This window comes from Equus quagga, chromosome 7 (genome assembly GCF_021613505.1).
Source record: "Equus quagga isolate Etosha38 chromosome 7, UCLA_HA_Equagga_1.0, whole genome shotgun sequence".
NCBI lineage: Eukaryota > Metazoa > Chordata > Mammalia > Perissodactyla > Equidae > Equus > Equus quagga.
Window position 1 is genome coordinate 84,551,967 of NC_060273.1, and position 23,056 is coordinate 84,575,022.

Sequence of the window (23,056 nt, forward strand, 5' to 3'; positions counted from 1 at the left end):
TTTAGCTGACTTTTAACCGGCAGAATACTTTAAAGATTGATAGGGTTAAGGGGTGGATTCTAATATTCTGGGCTAGTATTTCCTGTCTGGATAGTTGAGGAAGACACTATTGGTATTAGTTGATAAAACCATTGCCAAAACCCAACTTCATCACTAATGCCTGTTATTACTTGGAAGTTGAAAGGGAATTTCTGATTGAAGCATTAAACTGACAAAATCAGTATAGAACATTTCATTTTTCCTTTTCTTTTTTGTGATGTAAAGATTGTATTTTTCTTCATAGCAACATGAACCGTGAAGACCGGAATGTGCTGCGTATGAAAGAACGGGAAAGGCGGAATCAGGAAATTCAGCAGGGCGAAGACGCCTTCCCACCTAGCTCGCCGCTCTTTGCCGAGCCGTACAAAGTTGTAAGTTAGCCTTTTTTGAGTGTCTTTTCCCAATAACATGACATTTGTGCTTTTAAAATGTTTAAACTTAGAGTTATTATTATGTATACCATTTAACATTTTCTCCTTTCCTCTAGATAGAATGTACTTTTTTGGGGTAAACTTTTCATTGGAGTATAACATGCATACAGAAAAGTGCATTAAGTGTTATAGCTTGAAAGAATTTTCACAACATGAACAGCCTCATATAATCAGTACCTAGATCGAGAAGTGAAGCTGCCTGCTGCTTCCTAGCTTCTTTGGGTGTAATATTAATCAAAGATGAATATTTCATAGATTCTTTTGTTTCTCTGTATTTTTTGCTATTTGCTTACTTAGTTTACTAAATTTCAGTGACTATTAGTATGTTTGAATAAATGTATCTTCAGTATCAATCTGATTCTTTTTCTGTTATATTAAACTCTCTGATTTTCTGATGTATTTAAGACTTCTCAGTATCAGCTTTAGATTAAAGCATGTTGTCAGAGGTGTTCAATTAATTGAACCAATTGCTATTTTTACAACTACCATTGTGCTTGATTGAGGATTACATAAAACACCGAATGGTACCACTTCTGATGACCCTAATGTAGCTGTAGTGGCCACAAATGTCTCTGTAATGTTTGATTTGGCTTTGGGTTTCATTTGAACCGTTCCTCTGATTTAAAGGCTTATACTGTGTATAATAGCTATCATACTATGTGTTGCAGCAGTAATGACCATCGTTGGCTTGTAGTATGAGACTGAGAGTGTGTTAGACTTTTTTCTGATGAAATAAATATAAATGTAACAACATATTCTCAGTTTATCCTTATAACATTTGGTGTTTGTAGAAACCATTTATTAGATCTATAAAAGCCATTTATTCAGAGCTTTTAAGGATTTTCCAGTTAAAGGCAGTTATACTGACATCATTAATATGTGTATAACACAAAACCTGGGATTTGGGATTAGGGACTAAAGGCATATTGAAAAAAAAACCCAGGAGTTTGGTCCAGAAGCTTGGACTCATACTACCATTTATTTTGTAATTATATTATCGTGAATTCGATTTGATCTCTGATCTTAATATTGTCTATAAATTGCTATATATTTACCTGTCTTATTTAATAGGGATCAGACTAGTTGTCAAATAATGTAGTCATTATTGATTTCTGCCAACCTCAAAATAGATTGTAATGGTTCAGTCTTGGTTTTCCTTTTAATGTAATGAGTAAACCTTTCTTTTGTGTATGTAAATATGGAAGAATCCTAAACCTTGTAGACATCTGGGACCTGCTTATTATCCAATAATAATTCTTGAAACTTAAGTATGTACTGTTGACTTTAAAAGTTGGAGCATTTATTGGTCAGAATTAATAGCCAAGATTTAAAACTTTATCAGTGGATTTTCCCTGCTTAATTTGTTGTTGGGACTTTAATTAACTTGATGTCAAAGTAACAGAAGGAATTAAAATAAAAAAACAGTCAGTTGGGTATACTTTGTTTCACTAAATTTTTGTTTGTGCTTCCAACCATAATATGGAATTATAAGGAATATCATGCCTTCCTAGGCTGCCAAAATGTGAGTGTTGGCTAATCTGCTGACCTGGAACTTAATTACATAAAGGCAGATTACTTTTCCTACTCTTTAAAAGATTTTTGCTACTGTTCCAGTATATTTATTGGTGAAATTTGGATTTTTCCCTTCTAGAATCTATTGTATGTATTTCTCAGTGTCCTATAGAATATTTGTGTTAGCATGAATGTTTTTCACTTTCAGTGTACTTTTTTTCACTTTAATAACTATATATTTGGAGTTTGAGATGTTAACCTTATGATATGAGATGAGGCCTCTCTTTGGAAAGCCTCTTTCCATTTGAAGTTTGGAAAGTTAATTTAGAAGCAGCTTTTATTTCCAGTTATGCTAATTGTATGATTTTATTTTTTATATATATTTTGTAGACTAGCAAAGAAGATAAGCTATCAAGTCGCATTCAGAGTATGCTTGGAAACTACGATGAAATGAAGGATTTCATAGGAGACAGATCTATACCAAAGCTTGTTGCAATTCCCAAGCCTACAGTACCACCGACAGCAGATGAAAAATCTAACCCAAATTTCTTTGAACAGAGACGTGGGAGCTCTCATCAGAGTAGCAAATGGACTCCAGTAGGACCTGCACCCAGTACTTCTCAGTCTCAGAAACGGTCCTCAGGCTTACAGAGTGGACACAGTAGCCAGCGGACCAGTGCAGGTGGCAGTAGTGGCACTAATAGTAGTGGCCAGAGGCATGACCGTGACTCATATAGTAGTAGTGGGAGCAGTAGCCGGAAAAAAGGCCAGCATGGATCAGAACACTCCAAATCACGCTCTTCCAGCCCTGGAAAACCCCAGGCTGTTTCTTCATTAAGCTCCAGTCATTCCAGGTCTCATGGGAATGATCACCACAGCAAGGATCATCAGCGTTCCAAATCACCTCGGGACCCTGATGCAAACTGGGATTCTCCTTCCCGTGTACCTTTTTCAAGTGGGCAGCACTCAAATCAGTCTTTCCCACCTTCATTGATGTCAAAGTCCAGTTCAATGTTACAGAAACCCACTGCCTATGTGCGGCCCATGGACGGACAGGAGTCCATGGAACCAAAACTGTCCTCTGAGCACTACAGCAGCCAGCCCCATGGTAACAGCATGACTGAACTGAAGCCCAGCAGCAAAGCACATCTCACCAAGCTGAAAATACCGTCCCAACCATTGGATGTAAGTCCAATTTAGAGCTTTTAATGTCGTGACTATGTAAGCAATTTACCATGAAATTATGATTTAACTTGAACTCTTTCTTTGTCTTAATAGTAAGGAATCTAAAAGTTTAGAGAAACACTTGTAATTGACTTCCACATGGATCCATAGATCTGCTAGCTTCCCCTCTTGGGTGGGGAAGCTGTTTTCAAATATTAGAATGACAAGTCAGTTTAGAATAAAAGCATGATCTGTCAGTACCTTAGATTTCCTCTTTTTGATTTTATAGAATAATACATCTTGTGTTCTTTTGTTAAAAAAAGTTAACTTTTGTTCTCATAGTGATAACGCATGAATAAGATGTTGGCCATGGTTCATTGTGGTAAATACTGGGACATTTTCGGGTCCATGGAGATGATAATGTGTGGTTTGGATGCCTTGATCCTTTTCTCTGGTTGTACTTAAAGGTTTGAGGCAGCTGCTCCGGATTCATAGTGATGGTTTGAAATTTACAGTATTTATAACTTCATGCCAAAGCATGATATTCAGAATAAACAAATAAGTGAGCATTCATTGTGAAATAGCTGAAATTTCATCTTTGAATGTAGTTTTTGCAATGAAAAAAATTTAAAAGTAATATCAGTAGCCAAAACTCAGGGTCAAAAATAACTCATAGCTTAAAATGGTGGGGGAGGGGTGAGGAATAGGTAAAATGCTATTTAAAAATCTTTCCTGTGGCCTTTGGAAACTCATTGTTCATGGCGTTTGTCATCTAATTACTCCTCTCAAGAGAACAGTAAAGTGGTAATTTGTTCTTTCTTCAAGCAATATGATCCTTAGAATTAGACTTCAGTTCAAACTCCAGCTGTCTAGCTCCTGTTTGTGCCTTAGACAAAACAACATCACTTCCGTGATTTAAGAAAGGCTATATGAAATGTACATCGTGTTCCAGACATGTATCTTTCAATAAGAATGGTTGTATTCTGTTAGTTTATGTAAAATGATGTATCTCAATATCATGGTGTATTTTGTATATGAATAAACTTTTAGATTTTTGACAAGTTGCTCACCTGAAAATTACATTTAAAAAATTATTTCTAATCTAAGTATAAGAAAGATAGGATTTTAAATAACTTTTGAAAAATATGAAGTTCTTCAATTCATGTACAGTTTGGTGATTAAAACTTTTTAGTGCTTGAAAAATTTTTATTTAAGGAAATTAAGTCGAAAGATTCTAATTAGTATTCTGATTTAGAGTTGCGGGATCATAAACACTTCTTTAATTTTAATTTCATTTCTAATGATGTGGTTAGATCTGTGCAACAAATGATAAAATATCTAATAATAAATGACTCCAAATCTAATATGTGTTTCTTTTCCCTTTCTTAAGGCATCTGCTTCTGGTGATGTGAGCTGTGTGGATGAAATTCTTAAAGTAAGTTTTTAAAAATCATTTCAGTCTCTCTTATTTAATTATGATGCTCTGCTACCCCCTGACTCCCTTTCCCCCTGTATTTCACAGAGGATCTGATGCAGCAGATTGCTTACATGTGTAACTTGATTATATCCATCAAAAATAATTGACTCTATTCTGTTTATATTCATACTTGGGTTCTGAATCACTTGGTTTCTTTACTGTTTTCCCTCAGAGAGCTGGTTTTTTGTTTTTAAGTGAAACAAATTCCAATCTTGATAGTTTGCCTTGATAAGAGGAAGAAACCAAATATAACTGTACTTTCTCAGGTTTATCAGTTAATAATTTGAAGTGCTAAAAAACTCAGTAGTTATCAGTCAAACCATTACATTAAAAATAGCTTGGCTTTGTATTCATCTGTTGGTACTGGTCAAATCCTCCAGTGAAAGACCTCCTCTGAATATGCATGTTTTGAGTGTTTAATGGAATATGTTTAAAATCAACACATGACAAAAAAAATACATTCCTCCCTTGGGAAAAGAAAAAGTTATCTGTTGGAAAAACAGAAAAAGTCCAATGAATTAATGAGTGACAATGACTGCTTTTGACTCAATAGAGAAAAACTGTCAGTCACGTATTGCTTGTACTTTCCGCAAAAGCTCATGAATTTTTGTGTTTATACTTGCATTTCACTATGGATACTTTTGGAAGACTACTTGGATTGGCTGCTTCCAGTTTATTCTCTCCTTCCTAAATCAACTATAATGTCTCTTTTACTTCTGCTGTTCTGCTGAACCTGTTATTTTTCCATTCATTGGAGGCTTCATTTGAGTTCTCTAGTCTTTCTGCTGTTTTAAAGAAATTTTATTTTTCCCTTCTGAAAACATTATTTTCCTTCTTTGACCGTTGTTATACTTCATTGTTTTTATTTCCTATCACCTTTCTCGCCTCTCATTCTCTGCCTTTTGGGAACCCATGGATCTTCTCTCTGAAATATGAGTGCATTTTCTAGCCCCTCCTCTTTTCTTTCTGCTCTTTGACTTCCCTTTTCCTCCATTCTTACAACTTTATCTATTAGACAGCTATTGAGTGTTTCTCTTCTGCCTTGGCCTTTTTGGGTTGGTTTATGTCTCTTAATTTCTTCTTAGCTAGGTCTCCATTTGAATTTCTCCTTGCTTCTTCAGACTCAACATGTGTAAAGCCATATTTTATCAGACGTCCGTCTATTAGTAGTATCATCATTCTCCTGTGCTTATAAATGTAGTCCTAATTATCTCCCACTTCTTTCTCTCATATTCTATTTAATCACAAAATTACATGTAGACTTTGAAAATTCCTTGATAATATGCATTCCTTTATTTCCATTTCTGCTGCCTTGAGCTTCAGTAATTGCAGTGTAGAGTTCTCACTCTGCCTGTCTGCCTCCAGAGTCTCCCTGCTTGTCTGTCTTCTGGATTGCTGCCAGATTCTTTGCTCCAATCCCTTGTCTTCATAAATTAATATCCTTTTAGAAATTTTCAGTGGCTCTCTGAGGCCCAGAGAAAAAATAGTGTCCAAATTTAACATTCCAGATCTTCCACAGGCCTAACCTCTCCCCCTACTGATTGACCACTTTTGCCAAACTGGTTTCCCTAAGTCATACACTTTCTTGCTCTTTTACCTTTCTGAAGTAAACTTTCATGGAATGTGTTTCTCCTTCCTCTTCAGTTATACAGTCATGCATCACTTAACGACAGAGATATGTTCTGAGAAATGCGTCATTAGGTGATTTTGTCAACATGCGAACATCTAGAGTGTAAACAAATCTAGATGATATAGCCTACTGTACATGCAGGCTGTATGGTACTAATCTTATGGGACCACTGTCATATATGTGGTCTGACGTTGACCGACATGTTATTTGGTGCACGACTTTATGTAGATTGTTTTTGTCTTAGAATCCTAGTGAAATCCTTCTTCCTCTTATATCAGACCATCAGACCACAGTGATGACTTTTCCTTTGAATCTCATAAAGCATTCATTTTCAGTTGCCAAGTATATAAAAAGTCTAAGGGAGCATATGTCTTTTCCCTTGAATCCTCAAAAATGCATGGTATTTTAATATGGAATAAATCTTAGATTTTCTTGTATTTAAATTATCTCTTTGATGTTACTGACCGTTTATTCTACATTTTAAATATACAGGGCTTGGCACATGGCTTTGGGTGTAATAGGTACTCAGTCATTTGATGATGGAGAGTTAACTAGATTTTCTGTTGAGAGTATTTTGGTATTTGAGGTGTAAAATGCCAACTCTGAAACCCTGGGGTATGAGTTTCTGTATCCCTTCCCTATGTGCAGTGTGAAGGTGCTTCAAGTCATGCATTTCCTTCATGTTTTCTTGATATTTGTAGTCATGCTATTTCTAGGATCCTCATCATGAACTTAAAGAAAAAAAATTTAATCTAAAACTAATATATGTTTATTGTAAAAAAATGATTTATTAATGTAAGCCTTACTAATTGAGCACCTACTATGTGTCAAGCACTGGAGGTACAGTGGTGATAGTAATGATAATGTTGCACCCTTTGAGATGACATTCTAGAGAAAGATGTAGGAAATAATCAACTATATAATAATATTTCAGGAAGTGAAATGCTGTTAAAAAATAAAGCATTGCAAAAGGATAAAGAGTAGTTACAGTGCAGGTGGCTGTTTTAAGAGGTTCAAGACTGTGTCAAGGGCTCTTGTCTCTTCCGGCTTCTGTCATTCTGTTGCCCGAAGGTAGCCACTGTTAACTATCTGTCAGAAATTTTTCATATATAAACATTTACTAGGACATAGACTATGATTTATGTTTGTCACTTAACGGTACACTGTGGACATCATTTCATATCAGTAGTTAAATTTCTCATTTTACTGTCTGCTTGGTGTTCCATTGTATGGATGTCTGGTAATTTAATTATTCCTGTGTTGTTGGACATTTAGGCTGTTTCCATTTTTTAAGTCTGAGCCCCTTAACATGCATCTTTACATAACTATGTGGGTATAGCTATAGGGTAAATGCCTAAATGTTATACCATGTTTAATTTATTGTATTTTCTCAGTCTGCCTGATGGCTGACTTTGAACTAAATGCCAGAAATGAAAACACTCCCTCCTTGTTCTAAATCTGATACCTCTCTTTCCTCTGCTCCTCTAACATATACATTGTGGTCTTATCCAAACCTCCACTTAGAAATACTTGGCATATGACTAGACAGAAGCCATTGAATGAAATCAGACGTATGGCCTTGCTTGTCTGTCTTCCTCCTCATGTGCTTTTGATATTTCTCTTCTGATTTCCTCCACGTGACCAACGTTTCTTACCACTTGTGTGGGCTCTGTAGCCAGACCTCCTAGGATGAAATTCTGTGTCCATTACTTACTAAGGGTATGACTTTGCATAAATAACCTCTGTGCTTCAGTTTATCTTACATAGAGTTAGGATAATAATGGTGTTTACCTCATAATGTCATTGTGAGCACTAAGTGAGTAACAAGCATGTAAAACACTTAGCACAGTGCCTGGCCCATTAAGGTACACAGTAAATGTTAGCTGCTTTTTTATTATCCCCTTCCCCCCACTCCCACAGCAAGCTCTTCCTCAGTAGCATTTTACTATATGCCTTACATTTCATTGCAGGCTGATTTCTGTAACTGTTCACAGGTCTCATCATCTTAACTCTAAGCTCCTTGAAGCCAGGGAGTGTATATTATTTATCTTCTTATTACCTACCCTCTAGTGGCTTGCACACTTAATTAATATTTATTGATTAAATATGTATACTTTTCGAGGAGCAATCATGAAACCAGCATTTATAATACAAATCTGGTTTTTAGCTGTGTAATTTTTATCCTTGACTTGGTTGAAAACAAACTGTAATAATTACATTTCAGGAGATGACGCATTCATGGCCTCCCCCTCTAACGGCTATTCATACACCATGCAAAACAGAACCTTCCAAATTTCCTTTTCCAACTAAGGTAAGTAAATAAAATGTGTCTTTGATACTGTGAGAAAACTCTAAATGGCTTGACTAAAATTATATGAATTCAAAATTGTCTTGCCATTCCCATTCTAGTGGGAGATAGACAATAAGTAAGTGGATAAATAGATAAGTTCAAATAGTGATGATTGCTATGAAGAAAATAAAACAAGATAATGGAATTGAGAGCAACTTGGCTTGAGAGGTACTTGAAAAAGCTTTGTAGGCAATATGGGGAGGAGACTTTGAAGTTTGTTGCAAACTATTATGTTATTCTAGGCCACAGGTGGTAAGGGCTTCTCAAACTGTTGTCTGAGGAACTCCTTTCCATAGGACATAGCAACCATACTTAAGTCTTATGGAAAGAGCTTCCTCAGACAACAGTTCCAAGCTCCTCTAAAATCAGCAGATTTGGGTTTTTTTACATTAATTTATACTTACACAAATAATACAAGAACACATTCTTCTTGTGAAGGTTTGACCAGGACCCCTATGTAGCCTCCCTCAGTTCTGCCTCCTCCATCTTAGCAGAGCTACTTTTGTACATACCTTTGCGAGTCTTTTCATATGCGTTTACATGCATATATATGTAATCATTACATACAAGCATTTTTTCATTTATTTTATTTCTGCACAGATATGTTGTTCTGTATTTTTAATCACTCAGCAATAGATCTTAGAGACCTTTCCATATTATTATATATAGATAATATATTACATATAGAGGTATTTCATTTCTTTTAATTCCATCTATAGCATAAATGTATCTTAGTTTATTTAGCTGTTTCCCTTTGGTATTTAAGTTGTTGCCAAGTTTTCATTTCTATAAATATTACTTTAGTGGATATCTTTGTTCAGGCCTTCTTGTGTGCATACGAGTTTCTTTTGGGTAAAATCAAGAAGTAGAATTGCTGAGTACGGAGAGTATATTCTTAATTTATACCCTCAAATTCCCACCATAGTGCTGGTACTAGTCAATACTTCACTTGTATTCCCTGTTATTCCTCATGTGCACACCATCATGCCACCATTTGTTATTTTAAGCAGCAGTCTTTTGAGTGAAAAATGGTATTCCATTTCCTGTATTGCCAGTGAAGTTCATCATCTTTACACATTTGTCATTCGTTTGATTTCTATGTGGATGAATTTGCCTGCTTCCTCTGCCCTTTGGGTTGCATCTTTCACCTAATGAGTTTTAGGAGGATTTCTTTCTTTTGTTTTGTGGTGGTGTGTTTGAATTCTGGATTCTAGTAATTTATTCTACATACCACAAATATATCTCCCAGTTAGAGTATAGAGAGACAACTTTATGCCTGTATGTGTGCTTTACCACTCTTTTACTTTTTAAATCAACTTTACACATTAAAAAATGCACACATATTTAATGTACAGTTTGAGTTTTGATAGATGTCTACACCTGTGTAACCATCACCGTATTCAAGAATTAGAACATTTCCATCACCCCCAAAAGTTCCCTCATGATCCTTTGCAGTTCACCTCACCCGTACCACTGGCCCCACACAATTACCTGATCTGTTTTATGTCATTATAGATGGTTTTTTTTTTTCTAGAATATCATGTAAATGGGATGCATACAATGTATGCTTCTTTTGTGTATGTATCTACCTTGTTTTGCTCAGCATACGCTTTTGGAATTCTTCCTAGTTCTTGAATGTGTTGGTAATTGTTCCTTTTTGTTCCTGAGTTCTTTTTTATTTCAGTTGTATGAAAATGCCAAAATCTGTTTATCTGTTCACCTGTTGATAAATGTTTGGGTTGTTTCCAGATTTGGGCTATTAAGAATAAAGCCACTTACAAGTCTTTGTGTAGACTTAATGTTTTCTTTTCTGGTGGGTAAATGCTGGGTCATATGGTAAAAAGTACAATTGCTGGGTCATATGTTGAACGCATGTTAAATTGATACTAAACTGAAAACTATTTTCCAAAGTGGTTGTATCACACCCCTACCTCAGCCCATTCCCATCCACCAGCAACGTATGATAGTTTCGTTTGTTCTTCATTGTTGCCTACATTTGGTATTGTCAGTCTATTTAGTTTTAGGCATTTTACTGGGCATGTAGAGGTGTCTCATTTTAGTTTTAATTTGTGTTTCCCTGATAGCTAATGATGTTGAGCCTCTTTTCATGAGCTTATTGGCCATTCTTCTTTTTTGAAGTGTCAGTTCAAATCCTTTGCCGTGTGTGTGTGTGTGTGTGTGTGTGTGTGTGTGTGTGTGTGTGGTGGTGGTGGCAGGTTTAGAGGTTGTTGATAGTTTTCTTATAATGTGTTTGGTTTTGGTATCAGGGTAGCGCTGGCGTCTTAAAAGGAGCAAGGAAGTGTCCCCTTCATCGCTATTTTCTGAAGTAGTTTGTGGATGATTTGTATTAGTTCTTCCTTGAATGTTTACTATAATCTAACAGTGAAGCCATCTGGGCCCATTCTTTATTGAAAAGTTTTCAATTACAAATTCAATTTCCTTATTAGTTATGGAGCTACTTAGATTTTCTCTTCCTTCCTGTGTCAGACTTGGTAGTTTGTTCATGTCATCTGAGTAGTCAAGTTTTTTGGCCTAGAGTTATTTATAATACATAGTTCTTCTTTTAATGTCTGTAGGATCTATAGTGACGCCTTTTCCCCTGATGTTGGTGATTTTGTATTTTCTCTCTTTCTTTGTTTTCCTTGATCATTCTAGCTAAAAGTTTATTGTTTTATTGCTCATTTCCAAGAACCATGTTTTAGTTCTTTTCTCTTTTCTATTTCTTTGATTTTTGCTTTATTATGATTATTCCTTTCTTTCTACTTATTGTGAATTTTGTTTGCTTTTCTTCTAACTTCTTAAGGTAGAAGCTTAGATCATAAATTGTAAACATTTCTTGTTTTAAGTATTTAAAACTACCAATTTCCTTCTGAGCCCTGCTTAAGGTGTATCTCACAAGTTGTGATATATTGTGTTTTATTATCATGCAGTGCAAAATATTTCCTAATTTCCTATGTGACTTCTCCTTTGACCTATGGGTGATTTAGAAGTATGCAGTTTTATTTTCAAATATTTGAGGATTTCCCCAATATTATTTTGTTATTCATTTCTAATTTATGTTCTTGTCAGAGAATATATGCTGTATAATTTCAGTCCTTTTAAATTTATTCAAATATTTTGTGGCCTAGTATCTGATCTCTTGGGGACTGTTTCATGTCCACTAGACACTGTGTGTTCCATATATATCATTAGTTCGAGTTGGTTGAGAGCAGTTAAGTCATCTATATTTTTAGTGACATTCTGTCTACTTGTTCAATTACTGAGAGTGTTGACACCTACATCTGGATTTGTGGATTTGTTTGTATCTTTTTTCAGTTTTGTCTACTTTTGGTTCGTGTAGTTTGGAGCTTTGTTGTTAGGTACACACACGTTTAGGATTGTTATGTTTCTGATGAATTGATCTCATTTTTTCATTATGAGATCTCCCTCTTTACATCTGGTATTAATGCTTGTTCTGAAGTCCACTCGTCTCATATTCAAGTCTACTTTATCTGATATTCATGTAGGCACTCCAGCTCTCTCTTAATTTATTCTTAGCATGGTTTAACATTTTCTATTTTTTTATTGTTAATCTATCTATGCCTTTGTATTTAAAGTGGATTTCTTACAGGCAGTGTATAAGTGGGTCTTGCTTTTTTACTTAGTCTGCCAATCTCTAATTGAGATTGGCACTCTTGGAGTGTTTAAGCCATTTCCTTTCAATGTAATCATTGATATTGTAGGGTTTAAATGTGCGGATTTGCTGTTTGTTTTCTGTTTGTCCCATTGATTCTTTCTTTCTTTGTCTCCTTTCTTGAGATTCTTTTAGATTAAATAATTATTTTTTAATATTTTATCTCTTGTATTATGTAATAGCTATACCTCCTTTTTTAATTGTAAAATTAAGGCTTGAGTTTATCAGAAGATTTTGGACATAAATTTGTAATTTTGGCAAATCCCTACTTTTTGGGGGTAAAGGTTTTATTGAGATATAATATACATACCATACAGTTCATCCATTTAAAATGTACAATTCTCTGGTTTTTAGTATATTCAGAGTTGTGCAACTATCACCACAATATTTTATTTATTTATTTATTTATTTATTTTAAGATTTTATTTTTTTCCTTTTTCTCCCCAAAGCCCCCCGGTACATAGTTGTATATTCTTCATTGTGGGTCCTTCTAGTTGTGGCATGTGGGACGCTGCCTCAGCGTGGTCTGATGAGCAGTGCCATGTCCGCGTCCAGGATTCGAACCAACGAAACACTGGGCCGCCTGCAGCGGAGCGCGCGAACTTAACCACTCGGCCACGGGGCCAGCCCCTATCACCACAATATTTTAGAACATTTTCATCACCCCATAAAGAAACCCTGTACCCTTTAGCAGTCACCATTCTATATCCTCCAACCTCTTCCCCTGCTCCTTTCCCGTAGCCCCTAAGCAACCACAATCTACATTGTATCTCTATAGATTTGCCTATTCTGGACATTTCATATAAATAGAATCATACAATATGTGGTCTTTTGTGACTGGATCTTTCACTTGGCATGCTGTTTTCAAGGCTCATCTATGTTGTAGCATGTATCAGTACTTCATCCCTTTTTATGGCCGAATATATTCTATTGTATGGATATATCACATTTTGTCTATCTGTTCTTTAGTTGATTTGGCATTTGGATTGTTTTCAGTTTTGGGCTATTGTAAGAAATGTTGCTGAAAAGATTAGCATAGAAGTGTTTGTGTAGACATGTTTTCAATTCTCTTGGTTATATCCTAGTAGTGGGATTGCTGAGTCACATGATAAGTCCTTGTTTAATCTTTTGAGGAACTACCTGATGATTTTTCCAAGTGGCCGTTCCTTTTACATTTCTACCAGCAGTGTATTGCAGTTCCAATTTCTCCACATCTTGGCCAATTTGTTGTTATCTTTCTTTTTGATTATAGTTATTTTAATGGGTGTGAAATGGTACGTCATTGTGGTTTTGATATCCATTTCTCTTATGGCTAATGTGCTGAGAATCTTTTCATGGACTTGTTGGCTTTTGTATATCTTATTTGGAGAAATATCCATTCAGATAGTTTGCTGATTTTTAAATTGGATTATTTGTGTTCTTATCATTAAGATATAGGAGTTCTTTATATGTTGTATAGTACAATCCTGTATCAGATATATGATTTGCAAAAATTTTCTCTTATTCTGTGGGGTGTCTTTTTGCTTTTTTGATGGTGTTCTTTAAAGCACAGAAATTTTAATTTTGATGAAGGCTGATTTATCTATTTTTGTTATTGTTTGTACTTTTGGTGTGATATCTAAGAAACCATTGCACAATCCAAAGTAACAAGGATTTAGACCTGTGTTTTCTCCTAAGAGTTTTATAGTTTTAAACCTTATGTTTAGGTCTCTGATCCATTTGGAGTTAATTTTTGTATTTGATGTGAGATAGGGGTCCAACTTCATTCTTTTACGTGTGCATATTCCAGTTGTCCCTGCATCATTTCTTGAAAAGACTATTCTTTCCTCATTGAATTATCTTGTATCTTGGCATCCCTGTGGAAAATCAGTTGACCATAAATGTGAATGTATTTTTGTGGGCTTTCAGTTCTCTTTTACTGATCTGTCTATCCTTATGTCAGTAGCACACTGTCTTGATTACTGTAGCTTTGTAGTAAGTTTTGAAATCAGGAAGTAGGAGTCTTCCAGACCTGTTTTGTGTGTGTGTGTGTGTGGTTGCTCTAGGCTTACAGTATTACATATCACAATTATTTTAAACTAATACATCATTTTATATATAGCTTAATTGCCTTACAACAGTATAACTTCATTCCCCTCCTTCTATTCCCTCTGCTTTTACCATGTGTTAATTATCTATATGTTATAAACCTCACAATACGTTATTTTGTCTTTTATTTTAAAAAATCAAGTATCTTCTTTTAAATAGCTTTATTGAGGACTAATTGAAATTCAATAAATGGCACCTATTTAAAATTTGACATTTTGACATGTGTATACCTGTGAAACCATCACCACAATCAATATAATTAACATATCAGTCACCCCCAAATGTTTCTTTATGATTCTTTATAATGCTGTTTTCCTTCTGCCATCTGCCCCTCCCATCCCGAGGCAACCACTAATCTGATTTCTGTCAGTATAGATTAGTTGGCACTTTTGAGAATTCTATATAAATAGAATGATACTATACTCTTTTTTTTTTGGTTCTGGTTTCTTTCACTCAACACAATTATTCTGAGATTCTTTCATATTATTGCCTGTATAAATCGTTTTTTTTATTGCTAAGTACTATTCAGTTTTATGATTATACCACAGTTTGTTTATCCATTCACCAATTGATGAACCCAAAGGATTGTTTCTAGTTTTTAGCTATTAAAAATAAAGCTGCTCTGAGCTCTCTATCAGAACAGTTAGCAAACAATTATAACATTGAAGATCAAGGGAAGGAAAGCATCAAAAATAACTGGCTTCTCTGGAAAATTCTACCAAACATTTAAAGAAGAGTTAATACCTGTCCTCTAACTATTCTAAAAAATTGAAGATAGAACACTTCCTAACTCATTCCACGAGGCTAAGATCACCCTGATCCCAAAGCCAGACAAGGACAACACAAAGAAGGAAAATTAGAGGCCAACATCACTAATGAAAACAGATTCAAAAATCCTCAACAAAATATTGGCAAACCGAATACAGCAATGCATTAAAAGGATCACACACCATGATCAAGTGGGATTTACATCAGGGACGCAGGGATGGTTCAACATCTGCAAGTCAATCTATGTGATACACATTAACAAAATGAGGAATAAAAACCACAGGAGCATCTCAGTAGATGCAGAGAAAACATTTGACAAAATCCAACATCCATTTATGATGAAAACTCTCAATAAGATAGGTATAGAAGGAGAGTACCTCAACATAATAAAGGTCATATATGACACACCCACAGTCAACATCATACTCAATGGTGAAAAACTGAAAGCCATCCCTCTGAAACAGGAAGAAGACAGGGTGCCCGCTCTTGCCACTCTTATTCAACATAGTACTGGAGGGTTTGGCCAAAGCAATTAGGTAGGAAAAAGAAATAAAAGATATGCAAATAAGCAATTAATCAGTGAAACTCACTGTTTGCAGATGACATGATTTTATATATAGAAAACCCTAAAGAATTGATTGGAAAACTATTAGAAATAATCAACAACTACAGCAAAGCTGCAGGGTACAAAATCAGCTTACGAAAATCAGTTGACTTTCTGTACTCTAGTAATGAACTAACAGAAAGAGAACTCAAGAGTACAGTCCCATATACAGTCGCAACAAAAAGAATAAAATATCTAGGAATAAATTTAACCAAGGAGGTGAAAGACCTATACAATGAAAACTATAAGACATTATTGAAAGAAATTGATGATGACCTAAGGAAATGGAAAGATATTCCATGCACTTGGATTGGAAGAATAAACATAGTTAAAATGTTCAGGGCCTGGCCCCATGGCCAAGTGGTAAGTTCGCGCGCTCTGCTTCAGCAGCCCAGGGTTTCACCGTTCAAATCCTGGGTGTGGACCTAGCACCGCTCCTCAGGCCATGCTGAGGTGGCATCCCACACAGCACAACCAGAGGGACCACAACTACAATATACAACTACGTACTGGGGGGCTTTGGGGAGAAGAAGGAAAAATAAAAGCTTAAAAAAAAAAGTCCATACTACCTAAAGCAATCTACAGATTCAGTGCAATCCCAATCAGAATCCCAATGACATTCTTCACAGAAATACAACAGAGGATCCTAAAAGTCATATGGGGCAACAAAAACAATCCTGAGAAAGAAGAACAAAGCTGGAGGAATCACAATCCCTGACTTCAAAATATACTACAGAACTATAGTAATCAAAACAGCATGGTACTGGTACAAAAACAGACACACAGATCAATGGAACAGAATTAAAAGCCCAGAAATAAAACCACACATCTATGGATAGCTAATCTTCAGCAAAGGAGCCAAGACCATACAACAGAGAAACAGATGTCTCTTCAATAAATGGTGTTGGGAAAACTGGACAGCCACATGCAAAAGAATGAAAGTAGGCCATTACCTTTCACCATACACAAAAATTAATTAAAAATGAATTAAAGACTTGAAGGTAAGACGTGAAACCATAAAACTCCTAGAAGAAAATATGTTCAGTACACTCTGTGACATCAGTCTTAGAAGCATCTTTTCGAATACCAAGTCTACTAGGGCAAAGGAAACAAAAGAAAACAAATAAATGGGACTTTGTCAGACTAAAGAGCTTCTGCAACGCAAAAGAAACCATGAACAAAACAAAAAGACAACCCACCAACTGGGAGAAAATATTTGCCACCATATATCCAACAAGGGGTTACTCTCCAAAATATATAAAGAACTCATACAACTCAACAACAGAAAAACAAACAACCCAATCAAAAAATGGGCAGAGGATATGAGCAGACATTTTTCCAAAGAAGATATACACAGATGGCCATTAGGTACATGAAAAGATGTTTTGTATCATTAACCATTAGGGAAATGCAAATCAAAACTACAATGAGAAATCACATGTTAGAATGGCTATAATCACCAAGACAAAAAATAACAAATGTTGGAGAAGATGTGGAGAAAAGGGAACCCACATACACTGCTGGTGGGAATGCAAACCGGTGAAGCCACTATGGGAAACAGTATGGAGATTTCTCAAAAAACTAAAAATAGAAATACCATACGACCAAGGTATCCCACTATTGGGTATTTATCCTAAGAACTTGAAATTAACAATTCAAAGAGACTGATGCACTCCTATGTTCATTGCAGCATTATTCACAATAGGCAAGACGTGGAAGCAACCCAAGTGCCCATCAACTGATGAACTGATGAATGGATAAAGATTCCACACAATGAAATACTACTTAGTTGTAGAAAAGACACAGTCGTCCTGTTTGCAACAACATGGATGGACTTTGAGGGTATTATGTTAAGTGAAATAAGCCAGACAGAGAAAGACAGACACCACATAATTTCACTCATATGTGGAAGATAAACAAACACATGGACAAAGAGAACAGATTAATGGTTACCAGAGGGGAAGAGGGATGGGGGTGTGCATAAGGGGTAAAGGGGCACATATATATGGTGACTGACAAATAATAATGTACAACTGAAATTTCACAATCTTATAAACTATTATGACCTCAGTAAAATAATTTTTTAAAAAAAGCTGTTGCGAATATTTGTGTACAAGTCTTTGTATGGGCATATACTTTTATTGCTCTTCAGTAAATACCTTTGAGTGAAGTGGTTTGGTATATGGTAGGTGTATATTTAACTTTTTAAAAAAAACTGATACTGTTTTCCAAAGTGGTTGAACCATTTTATATTCCTACCAGCAATATCTGAGAGTTCTAGTTGGTCCACATCCTTACCAACGCTTGGAATGGTCAGTCTTTTTCAATTTTAGCCCTTCGAGCAGTTGTGTAGGGGTGCCTCATTGGGATCTTAATTTTCATTCCTCTGGTGACTAATGATCTTCAGCATCTTTTCATGTACTTACTCGCCATTTGTGTATCTACTTTGGTGCCATGTCTGTTTGAATCTTTTGCCCATCTTTTCATTAGATTGTTGTGCTCTTCTTATTGAGTTTTGAGAGTTGTTTACATTTTCTGGATGCAAGTTCATTATCAGATATGTGATTTGCAAAGTTTTTTCCTGGTCTACAGCTTATCTTTTTTCATTCTCTTTAACAGTGTCTTTCAAAGAGCAGAAGTTGCTAATATTGATGAAATCTAATTTGTCAGTTTTTTCTTTTACAGATCATGTTTTTGGTGTCTAAGAAATCTTTGCCTAATCCAAATTCTCCTGTGTTTTTTCCTAGACTTCTTAAAGTTCTAGGTTTTACATTTAGGTCTGTGATCCATTTTAAGTTAATTTTTTTATGTGATGACAAGATAATGGTTCAAAGTTCATTTTTTTGTATGCGCATATCCAATTGCAGCCTTATTTGTTAAAAAAGCTCTTCTCTCTACACTCAGTTGCCTTAGCACTTGCAGTTTACCATAGGTATGGTGCATGTCTGACTATGTTGTTTCATTAATCTCTGTCTGTCATGGTGCCAGTACTACCCTGTCTTGATTATCTGACATCAAAAATTATTATATAGGGGAAAAAAAAGAAAAAAAAATTATTGTATAACCACAGTAATGTAAATCCTCCAATTATATTCTTATTTTTCAAAATTGTTTTGGTTTTTCTTGGTCCTTTGCATTTTCATGTGAATTTTACAGTCAGCTTGTCAATTTCACCATAAAAGCTTTCTGTGATTTTGATAGAGATTGCACTGAATCGATGGATCAATTTGGAGAGAATTAACATCTTAACCGTATTAAGTCTTCTGACCCACGAGCACTTGTCTTCTCTATTTAGGTATAATTTAATTTCTCTACATTGTTTTGTAGTTTTTAATGTCTAGGTCTTACACATCTTTTGTCAGAGGTATCTCTAAGTATTTCATTTTTCTTTTAATTGAGTTCATAATAGTTTGCATCACTGTGAATTTCAGTTGTACATTATTTCTTGTCTGTCACCATAAAAGTGTTCCCCTTCACCCCCTGTGCCCACCCCCAGTCCCCTTCCCCTGGTAACCACTGACTGTTCTTTTTGTCTGTGTGTTTTTTTATCTTCCACATATGAGTGAAATCATATGGTGTTTGTCTTTCTTGGTCTGGCTTATTTCACTTAACATAATACCCTCCAGGTCCATCCATGTTGTTGCAAACAGGATGATTTTGTCTTTTTTTATGGCTGAGTAGTGTTCCATTGTACATATATATATATATATATACCACATCTTCTTCATCCAATCACCAGTTGATGGGCACTTGGATTGCTTCCATGTCTTGGCTATTGTGAATAATGCTGCAATGAACGTTAGGGGTACATAGGTAACTTTGGATTGTTGCTGTCAAGTTGTTTGGATAGATACTTAGTAGTAGGATAGCTGGGTCATATGGTATTTCTATTTTTAGTTTTTTGAGGAATCTCTATGCGGTTTTCCATAGGGGCTGCACCAGTTTGCATTCCCACCAGCAGTGTATGAGGGTTCCCTTTTCTCCACACCCTCTCCAACATTTGTTATTTTTAGTCTTAGTGGTTATAGCCATTTTAACAGATGTAAGGTGGTATCTTAGTGTAGCTTTGATTTGCACTTCCCTCATGATTAGTGATGTTGAACATCTTTTCATGTGCCCATTGGCCATCTGTATATCTTCTTTGGAAAAATGTCTGCTCATATCCTCTGCCCATTTTTTGATTGGGCTGTTTGTTTTTCTGTTGTTCAGTTTTGTGAGTTCTTTATATATTATGGAGATTAACTGTTTGTTGGATATATGGTTGCAAATATTTTCTTCCAGTTGGTGGGGTGTCTTTTTTTTTTGATCCTAGTTTTATTTGCCTCACAGCAACTCTTTAGTCTGATGAAGTCTCACTTGTTTATTTCTTCTTTTGTTTCCCTTGTCTGAGAAGACATGGTATTCAAAAAGATCCTTTTAAGTTTGATGTAGAAGATCAGTATTTCATTTTTTTAATGCTATTATAAATGGTATTTTGTTAGAAAATTTCAGTATCTGACTTTTCCTTGCTAGTTTATAGAGACACATTTGATTTGTAATTTTATCTTTTATCTTGCAACCTTGGTAAATTTATTTAATTTTAGTAGCATTTTTGTAGATACCATAGTTTTTCTAATTAGATAATCATGTCGTTTGTTAATAAAGAGTGTTACAACTTTAATGTTAAACTGGATGCCTCATTTCTTATTCTTGCTTTATTGCACTGGCTAGAACCTCTAATATGTTGAATGGAAGTGGTGAGAGTAGATGTTCTTGCCTTATTTGTGATCATAGAGGGTAAAGTATTCAGTCTTTGATCATCAAGTATGATGTTAGCCATGGGATTTTTCTAGATGTCATTTATTAAGTTGGGGAAGTTCCCCTCTATTCCAGTTGCCTGAGAGTTCTTATCAAGAATGAATTTTGGATTTTGTTGAAGGTTTTCTTTGTTGGTATAATAACAGGGTTTTCCCTTTTTTTTTGCTCTGTAATTTGGTGAATTACATTGGTTAATTTTTAATCAATATTACATTGCTGATAAGAACTCAATTTGGTCATTGTGTATCATCTACTTTATATAGTGTTGAATTTGATTTTTAAAAACATTTTCTTCTTTTTAGAATTTTTACTTCTATATTCTTGATGGATATTAGTCTGTAATTTTTTTTTCTTGTAATATCTTTGCCTGGTTTTGGTGTCAGAGTAATGCTGGCCCCCTAGAATGAGGCGGGGCTTAACTCCCTTCTCCTCCGTGTTCTGGAATAATTTATGTAGAATTGGTATTATTTCTTCCTTAAATGTTTGTTAAAATTCACCAGTGAAGCCCTTTGGGTGTTCAACTTTCTTTATAGGATGGTTTTCAAGTGAAATTAAATTTATTTAATAGATACAGGGCTTAATACATGTTATCTCTTTCTCCTTGAATGTGCTTTGGTAGTTTGTATCTTTTGAGGAATTTGTCCGTTTTGTCTACTGATTGTGAAAATTGTCAATATTATTAGTATAAAGTTTTTGATAATATTCCTTATTGTGCTTTTTATGTCTGTTATGATGCTAGGTCTCTTATTATTCTTATTGGTAATTTGTTACTTCTCTCTCTTTTTCCTCTGCCTAGAGGTTTGTCAATTTTATTGATCTTTTTAAAAAACTGCTTTTTTTTTCCTCTCCATTATTTTTCTTTTTTATTGCATTGATTTCCATTCTGATCTTTATTACTTTATGTTCTGCTTTTTTTGTTGTTTAATTTGCTCTTTTTTTAAAAAAATGCAAGTGGAAACTAAGGTCATTGATTTGAGATCATTCTCACTTTCTGATATAGACTTCTAGTGCTATAAATTTCCCTCTAAATAATGGTTTATCTGTATTCCACAATTTTTGATATATATTGTGTTCTCATTTTTATTCGCTTCAAAATACCTTCTGATTTCTTTTTTGATTTCTTCTTCTGTGGGTTATTTTGAAGTGTCATTTAGTTTCCAAATATTTGGAGATTTTCCACGTATTTTCTGTTATTGATTTGTGGTTTAATTCCATTGTGGTTAGAGAGCATACTTTGTATGACTTGAATCCTTTTACATTTATTAACATATTTCATGGCCCAGAATATTGTCTCTTTTGGTAAATATTTCACGTACAGTTGAAAGGAATGTGTATATTCTGCTCTTGTTGAGTAAAGTGTCTTGTAAATGTCAACTGGATCAAGTTGGTTTATAGTATTATTCAAGTTTGCTGTGTTCTTACTCATTTTAATTCTACTTGTTCTATCAGTTATTGAGAGTTATAGTTAACCTCCAACAATAGTTTTGAATTTGTCTTTGCTTGTTCATTTCTTCATGCTTTTTCAAGCTCTGTTTTTGAATTCATAAACATTTGGGCTTGTTATCAGCTATAGATGAATTGACCCCCTTATCATTATGAAATGACCTCTTTTAATCCTGATAATATTCTTTGCTATAAAATTTACTTTCATCTTAACATAACCATTCTGGCTTTCTTTTAATTAGTGTAAGTATTGTATACTTTTCTCCATCCTTTACTTTTAACCTATCTGTGTCCTTATATTTAAAATTCGTTTGTTGTAGGTAGCATATAATTTTATCTTGCTTTTTTGTTTATCCAGTCCGACACTCTCTGCTCTTTTATTGGGGCATTTAGACCATTTATATTTAATGTGGTTATTGATATGGCTTGGCTTAAATCTACCATCTTGCTTTTTGATATCCATTTGTCCCACCTGGTCTTTTTTGGGGGCCTTCTTTTGGATTAATTCGGATTTTTTTATTATTACATTTCATTTTTGGCTTATTAGCTATAACTGTTGTTATTTAATGTTTGCTCCAGAGTTTGTAGAATATATCTTTAACTTACCAAAGTCTGTCTTAAGGTGATATTATACTATTCTTTTCTGTTATATAAGAACTTTTCACCATTATGCTTGCATTTCTCCCTTCCCAGCATTTGTTCTGTTGTTCCATGCATTTTATGTCCCTGTAAGATATAAACCACACAATATTGTTACTATGTTTTGTTTAAATAGTCTATCATCTTTTTTTTTTTCTTTTGGTGGGGGGGGGGGGGGGGGGGGGAGATTCACCTTGAGCCAACATCTGTTGCCAGTCCTTCTCTCCCTGCATGTGAGGCGCAACCACAGCATGGCCACTGACAAGTGGTATAGGTCTGCACTCAGAAACTGAACCTGGGCCACTGAAGTGGAGTGCGCCGAACTTAACCACTAGGCCACCAGGGCTGGCCCTCTGTCATCTTTTAAAGAGATGTAAATAATAAGAAAAAAGACTTTTGTATTTCCCCATATAGTTACCATTTTCTTTGCTGTTCATTTCT

The 23,056-nt window shown here is 34.9% G+C and overlaps 1 protein-coding gene across 4 annotated transcripts in view; it reads left to right on the forward strand.

Moving 5' to 3' along the window:
• Positions 1-23,056, forward strand: part of AFF4 (ALF transcription elongation factor 4) — a 92,840-nt gene that overhangs the window by 30,138 nt on the left and 39,646 nt on the right. For 3 of the 4 annotated variants that reach the window (XM_046667642.1, XM_046667641.1, XM_046667643.1), the window contains 4 exons: positions 284-410; positions 2,373-3,167; positions 4,537-4,581; positions 8,478-8,564. In XM_046667642.1, coding sequence (XP_046523598.1) covers positions 288-410; positions 2,373-3,167; positions 4,537-4,581; positions 8,478-8,564 — 1,050 coding nt within the window. In that variant the 5' untranslated portion in view covers positions 284-287. The remainder of the gene's footprint in view (positions 1-283; positions 411-2,372; positions 3,168-4,536; positions 4,582-8,477; positions 8,565-23,056) is intronic. The other variant, XM_046667644.1, reaches the window with a different exon arrangement.